This window comes from Netta rufina, assembly GCF_964035555.1.
Source record: "Netta rufina genome assembly, chromosome: 3".
Taxonomy (NCBI): Eukaryota; Metazoa; Chordata; class Aves; order Anseriformes; family Anatidae; genus Netta; species Netta rufina.
Genome location: NC_140125.1, coordinates 61,019,530 through 61,026,693, shown reverse-complemented (window position 1 = coordinate 61,026,693; position 7,164 = coordinate 61,019,530). Strand labels below are relative to the sequence as shown.

The window sequence follows — 7,164 nt, the reverse complement described above, 5'->3', positions numbered from 1 at the left end:
TCAATATGCCTTCAGAATTAGTTAGTAAATGATGCATTTCTGAAGTTTGTCTTTGCATGCTTCATATATTTACATGAAAAAGCATTCCCAAGCAAGTAATAAGCATGAGAAATTACACAATACTTAAACATACCTGTTAGAAGTTTTAAGATAAATGCAAAGTTCCATCGAATTACTGAATGTAGTCACTACAGGATTGCACCGAGAGTTTAAAATCAAACAGCAAGAACTTAATTTACTAAGTGCTGCACTGACTTATGAGTCTGAAGCTCACTGACTACACGACTGAGCTGCATTTAATTTAGTTCAGGACCTGCAAGCATATCTTTTATAACAAACACCTCCATTCCGGTACAATTTTCTTTAGCTTGCAAACTCTGCAATTTAATTTGAATGTTTTTAAATTTGGTAGAGAAGAGCTTATGTAAATTCTATTAGCTCGTACCTTCCCAGCTAGATAGACACCAGCATCTGTCTCGACGTTTTGCAGTTGTTTCGGGAGAGCAGACTGGGGCTTTTGTGCCAAGTGGAACTACTCTCGCCGTTGATCAGTGTAATTCTTAAAGCCTATTTCACAAAATTGTCATAAATATTTATGTCTCTAAGCTACACGTTCATACAAAATTTTATTCGGATTACTACCGTAGGGCTATTACTCCAGAGAGTCTAAAGTTATTAACATTCTTAGATGTCCGTACATTTCTCATTAAACAGCAAACTTCAACACAAGTTCTTGTAAGACTGTTTATTGAATTTAATGGTTCAGACGGAGTTTAGATGCAGCTTATATAGAAAAAAAAATGTCTTTTCAGGTAAACTGCAATCAAAAATAACTTAGTATAAAATACTAAGAGACTAACTGAGATTGTAGATTTCCTAACATGTAAAACTATAAAGTATTTGTGCATGCTCACTATTTGATTTCCTTTGTTGTTACAGAGGACTTGTTAAAAGGAGTTTCTTTGTTTTTCTGAGACTCAGTGTAAGTCTATGAAATGGAATCATCGTCATCACAATTCAGATATACAAGACCAAAACTGGCACAGAAGATCGAAATCTTTTTTCCCAAAAAGTTGAGGCAGCTTTTGTTGAATGGTATCTGTGTGTGTATGCATATATATATGTATATATAACATAAACTCTGGTGGCTTTGGAGCATCACAGAGAGAATTCTTTTTTTCTTTTGAGATCTTGGAAAAAGCTTCCCACGAGTACCAACGAAAACAGGTAAGGAGGAAGAGAAGTAGCAGCTTGTTTCTTACATACAGCCCAACACCATGCGCAGCTGCCCAGCATCTCAGAACGAAGAGAGAAGGGTAATGAACATCATGTGGAGGCATATCCCCCTCGTGTTGCAAGCACATCTGAGATTTCTCTGGGGAGAGGGAAGCAAGCACAAGGGTAAAGCATCAGTCTACGTTTCATGCATAGCTACTGTGCGTTGCCCCGCTTCCGCGGCGCTCTGTCAGACATCCGAGTTGGAGCTGAGGTTTGTTAACCTGGGGTCGGCATTGATCTCGTATCTGTAGTGATATCCCTCCATGTGATCCCTACAGGCATCTCGGATGTTGTGCATCCACTTTTTGATTCCTTTTCGGTTCAAGTACAAAACCAGGAGAAAGATGGCCCCGATGAGAGCCAAGACTATCCCTAAGAAGACGTAGGAAGTCTGTAGCTGGGAAGGCAGGTCTATGGGCACGGAGCAGTTCAGGTCTGAGGCATTGATCTTCAGCAGGGCTTTGCCCTGCATCTTCTCGGGGTGGGCGCAGGTCAGGGCCTCCTTGCCCTCGACCTGGTCGCTCTCCTTGAGCCAGGCCACCAGGTCCTCGATGGCGCAGTCGCAGACCCAGGCGTTGCGGCCGAAGCCGATGCGCCGCAGGGCGGGCAGCCCGCGCCACTGGGCCAGGGTCCCGTTCCTCAGCACGCCCAGTGAGTTGTCGCTGAGGTTGAGGCTCTGCAGCTGGCCCAGCCCCTGGAAGGAGACGTTCCGCAGCCCCACCAGCGAGTTGTTGCTGAGGTCCAGGTGCCGCAGGGCGGGCAGGGCGCCGAACATGCCGGCGGGCAGCAGCAGCAGCCCGTTGTCGGCCAGCTCCAGGCGGCTGAGGTTGCGTAGGGCCCCTGCCTGCAGCAGGGCGGCCAGCCCCAGCAGGGCTCCCTGGTCGCGCAGAGCCCCGCGGAGGGCCAGCTCCTCCAGCGGGCTGCCGCCTTGGCCGAAAGCCTGCGGGCTGAGGGACGCCAGCGGGTTGCCGCTGAGGTCCAGCTGCCGCAGGGAGGGCAGAGCCGAGAGGGCGCCGGCCTCCACCACCCGCAGGTGGTTGCCGCTGAGGTTGAGGGCGCCCAGCTCGGCCAGGCGCTGGGCGGCGAAGGCGCCGGCGGGCAGGCGGCGCAGCGGGTTGCCGGTGATGAAGAGGTTGCGCACGTAGGGCGGCAGGTCGGGCGGCACCTCCGTCAGGTTGCCGTTCACGCACTTCACCGTCTTGGCCGCCTCCGAGCACTCGCAGCCGGCCGGGCAGCCGCCGGGCTGCTGAGCCGAGCCGCAGCCCAGCAGGACGTGCAGCAGCAGCCCCAGGCACAGCGCCCCGCCGCGCTCGGCTTCGCGCCCCGACATCGCTCCGGCTCCGGCTCCGGCTCCGACACCGGCGGGCGGCGGCGGCCCGGCCCGCGACGGGACCTTCCCCTCCGGGCGCATTCGGCTCCGGCCGGCGAGGAGAGGAGAGGCGAGGCGAAGCCGGCTCCGCTCCGCGGACCTGCGGCGGGGGAAGGAAAGGCAGAGGGCAGCGCGGAGCCGCACGCCCCCCGCCGCCCCGTGCCTCGCCCGCCGCCCCCGACACGTGGCCGGCCCCGGCTCCGACCCCGCGGCTCTGCCCGTCCACGGCTCACGGCGGGGCGCAGGGCGAGACCCCGCTCCCCGTCCGGGGGCTCCCCGTCCCCGAGCTGCCCGCCCCGGGTCTCCCCGTCTTGGGTCCGCCCGTCCCCGCACTCCCCGTCCCGGGGCTCCCCGCCGCGGGGCTCCCCGCTCCCGGCTCGCCCCGACTGCCGGTGCCGGAGCCCCGTCCCTCACCTCCCGCCGCCGCGTCCGGAGCCAACTCCACCGCCGCCGCCACCGCCTCCCCCCCGGCCCCGCCGCCAACTCCTTGCCCACCCTCGCCGCGCCTGGCCCTGCCTCCGCTGCCAGGAGAAACCAAGCGCCGCCCCGGCCGGGGGGAGCCCACACCGCGCCCGCCCCACGCGGCCGGCACCGCTGCTCGCCCGGCTCCAGCCCCCGGTCCCCGCTCCTCTGCCCCGCTCCTGCCCCGGGGCGGACCGAGCCGGGCACCCGGCGGCACGGAGGGGCCCGCCCGGAGCCTCGGTCCCCCCGGCTGCGGTGGTGCGGCCGGAGGTTTACCTGGCCGCCGAGCGGAGCCCGGGGGGCCCGCGGCCCCGTGCCGTCGAGGGGCAGGGATTGGGGTGCCTGCGGGGAAGGGGCGATGCCTGCCGGGGAGACCGGTTGTGGGGAGGAAAGTGAAATAAAAAGGGGCAGCAGTACCGCCAAAATGTCCCGAACAAGCCGCAAAACTAAACGGAGATAAAGCTGGCGGGACCTTTCGAGGCCCTGGAACAAAGGAATAAACCAGAGTGGCAAAGGGACAGCTCGACACTGAAATATAAGTTATACTGTGCTAAGGCAAAAGCCTCAATACCCAGCCACGTGGGAAACACCATTTTCCCCCCCTATATATCAGAGTTATCTTCCTTCTGCTTTCCTGGCCAGCTAGATTCCCTGCGTGGCCTCTCTGTTCTTTGTTTTTTGTCTTCTTTCAGAGTTCCTCCAGCAGGTCCCCCAGGATCTGTGGAACAACCAGCTAAAGCCCCAAGTCTGCAGGACTGCTCTCCCCTGGTGGCATGGGGGTCCCACCAGACTGGGGTGTGTTGGACGGGAAGGTCCCAGGGAAAACGAAATAGGGAACAGCAGAAGTGATAGGGATGCAAGGCGGGGTCTTGGAGTCACGAGTGATCCCAAAAGTTTGGGAAGTTGCTGCCTGGATGTGTAGTTACAAAAGCAGTGGCACTACACTGCATGAGTTTTTAGGGAAAAAACAAAAAAAATTCCTCACAAAGGGAATGTGAGTTCTGGATCCAAATGGCTGTAGTAGTATAAAGCTTAGAGAAGTGGATAGGTAGAGAGTGTCTGTGTTTTGTAAGAGAGGCATGCGTCTCTAGAACACTTTGGAAGTGGAAGTTAGAACACTTTGGAAGACTTAAAAGAAAAAAGTAAAGTTGGCCTGTTAGACAACAGTGGAATTTGGTGGCCAGTAAGAAGTTTCCAGGAGTTTCCTGAAAGAAGATAGCCTGTAAAATAGTTAACAAAAAATATTAACAATTCTGAGGTCACACATAGAAAAAATACTTACTACGTGTACCCATAATTGTTTTTTTGTTTTGTTTTGTTTTGTTTTGTTTTGTTTTGTTTTGTTTTTTGATAAAACGTTTAGATACAATGTCAATTTTAATGTAATAATGCAAAGAACAAAAATACAGATCATACTGTGCTGACCAAAATTGTTCTCCTGGTGCTTCATGAGTGTCTAGATGCATCTGCGTCTCTGAATAGAGTGTTAGCTCCTCATGCAAGGAACTCCTTGTTCCATGTTTGTCAGTGCTGCAGTAATGCAAATAATAAATAACAAGGATTTTCCTATTAGCCAGTGCTGAATTGCACCTGCTAACCCTGCTTATGTTTGCAAGAAGAAAAACACTTTTTAATCTGCTCTGTTCTCTTCTTGTTTACATAAAACAGCTTTTCTCTGATGTGTACTCTAAGAAGGAAACTGCTTTCTGGTGAATACAGTTTTATTGAGAGGATTTCCTGGATGTGTTTACAATCTGTGCTTGGAAAGAGAAGAAGGAATATAATAATAATATATATATATATATATATATATATATATATATTATGATTGATTGATTTGGGAATTTGCATTGCACAGCCCATAGAATCTCATCTTTTTTTTTTTTTTTTTTTTTTTTTGAATAAAGCTTATGCAAAAATTTGTACTGAGTTAAAACACAGTATTTGAAAAGACACAGTCTGGACTAGACTCAAACTGGAAGACAGTTTACCACAAGCAAATTGTTCCTGTGTCTGTTATTCCTCTGGGTTGGCTGAGAAGCTTCTGTTAACAGGAAAAATCAGTACTCCAGTATTTCAGCTCCCCCAGCCTGAAAATGTGATGCCTGCCTAAAGGAGTGCAGAGAGTTGTAGAGAGAACTGGCAATAACTGATAGGAAAATTTATGCTTCTTCTGTGAAGTGTTTCTACATTGCCTCTACAGTGCTTGAAGATACTCATAGGAAGTGGCCTTGGAAGGGTGGTGTTTGTGGTGTGCTAAAGTTTATACACCAAATGAGCAATAGCACAGGGACCAGAATTCTTTTCTTTCACCAAAAATATCTTCCCACAAGAAAATGAAGAACAAGCTGCAAGTTCCATCTGCTTCCTCACATGGAGAGATCCAGCAGGTCCTCCAAAGGATACCTTCTGTTTCCCTTGGGACTCGGCTTCATTTGAAGAAACATCATCAGAATACTTAAAATGGTGCCATAAAAATACTTAAGCAACCAAATTCTAACTTGAATTCTTTCGTGAATGCTTTATTCCATACTCACATGCTACACACATAAACATTTATGTTCTGTTTGTCTTAAGTGTTAAGGTACACTTAAATTTATATGGTAGATTTATATGGTAGTTATTGGTTTTTATATAAATTGAAACAATACAGAATACAATCTTCACATTCTTTTTAACTAGCACTTAGTTCCAGACACAAAAACACCCTGCCCTAATGATCTGGTGACCTACTCTGGTTTTCACTGTCTATATGACAAATGCAGGATAAATCCTACGATTATTTTTGCTTCTCTGTGGAAATCATTCAGTCATTAGTCACTATACAAGATAAAACCATGTTTGTATTTTCTTACATACTGTTCATTTTTATGTTGAAGAAACTAGAAGCCAGTCTTATACAAACAATGTCAATTTTTAATACATTGAAAGCGTATATTAAATTTTCCTGGTACTATATGAAAAAAGATTTCAGCTATAAGTAACGTTTTTGTCTTAAAACATAAGTAAATTGGGAATCTCTAATAATGCACTCTTATGAGTTCTGGGGACTCCGGCATCCTTTAGGTGGAGATGGAAGGGATGATAGCAGACAAAGTGTCCTCACCTGAATATAAGCAACACCAAAAATTGTTAAGAGTTATAGAGATACAGCTCACCCCATCAGTTTCCAGAAAGCCCATCTCTACTCCTAGTAGTGGTAGTAGTTTCTCAAATGAGGATGAATCTATGGAGACTCACTGTCAGTGAAGCCGGCCACCTGAGCTGGGGTCAAGTATTCACTAGGAAAAAAGACCTAGGAGGAGAAGTCGCTGGGATCCAGGCTCTGCTGTTGTGTGCACATCCCTCTGTCCTACTCTGGCTCTGCATGACACACTCTTCCATGTTTGGCAGAGTACAACTGAGAATTCAACATGCTTAAACGGGTCAGGGTAAACGTTCAGTCTTGCTTTATTCTTCCCTTACTGAGGAATGATGCAGGCCATTTACTTTCTAACTTCCTTTGATATATTGCTATATGTATTTAAGAACGGTATTTTTTTTCGTTATGGTGTATATGAGTGGGCTTCAGCTGGCATGTTGGTGTATTGGTCATGTCCACCTGGGATGTGGGCAGAGCAGGTTGTCTGCTGGATCAGTGCCCCTCTGCACTGCAGTGACTGCCTTGCTGCACACAAGCACTCTTAGCAGACACTGAGAGCTCAAAATCCCATTTCTTGGGCCAACTTTGTCACAGTTACAGTATGTGAGGGAGGCACCTGGTTGGGTCGAAATGCTGGGCTCCAGCTCCCATCTGCTGCAGATATCTAGGAGACTGGAAGATGGCATAGGTTAGGGCATTTGCAGCTGGGGACAGGAAAGGAGAGCTGAACTCTGTTCCCTCCTGGCTCTGACAAGCAGAGCCCCAGTCTGCAAGAAATCTGGACCAAAGTGTTCCTCTGGGCCTGCTCGCTACCCACCTGTGGGCAAGAAACACAGGGCAGGAAAACATGGCTGTCCAGGCCCACGTTTTCACAGCTGTGGGGTGCTGCAGAGTTCCCCCATTTGCCCTGGTT

The 7,164-nt window shown here is 49.6% G+C and overlaps 1 protein-coding gene across 1 annotated transcript; it reads right to left on the bottom strand.

The window, feature by feature from the left end:
• Window positions 1-1,465: 1,465 nt before the first annotated feature.
• TPBG (trophoblast glycoprotein) lies at window positions 1,466-2,608 on the bottom strand (the record flags this gene model as incomplete). Its single annotated transcript, XM_084284429.1, has 1 exon — window positions 1,466-2,608. The coding sequence occupies one exon, from the start codon at window positions 2,606-2,608 to the stop codon at window positions 1,466-1,468; it is 1,143 nt and encodes a 380-aa protein (XP_084140555.1).
• Between the last annotated feature and the right edge of the window lie 4,556 nt (window positions 2,609-7,164).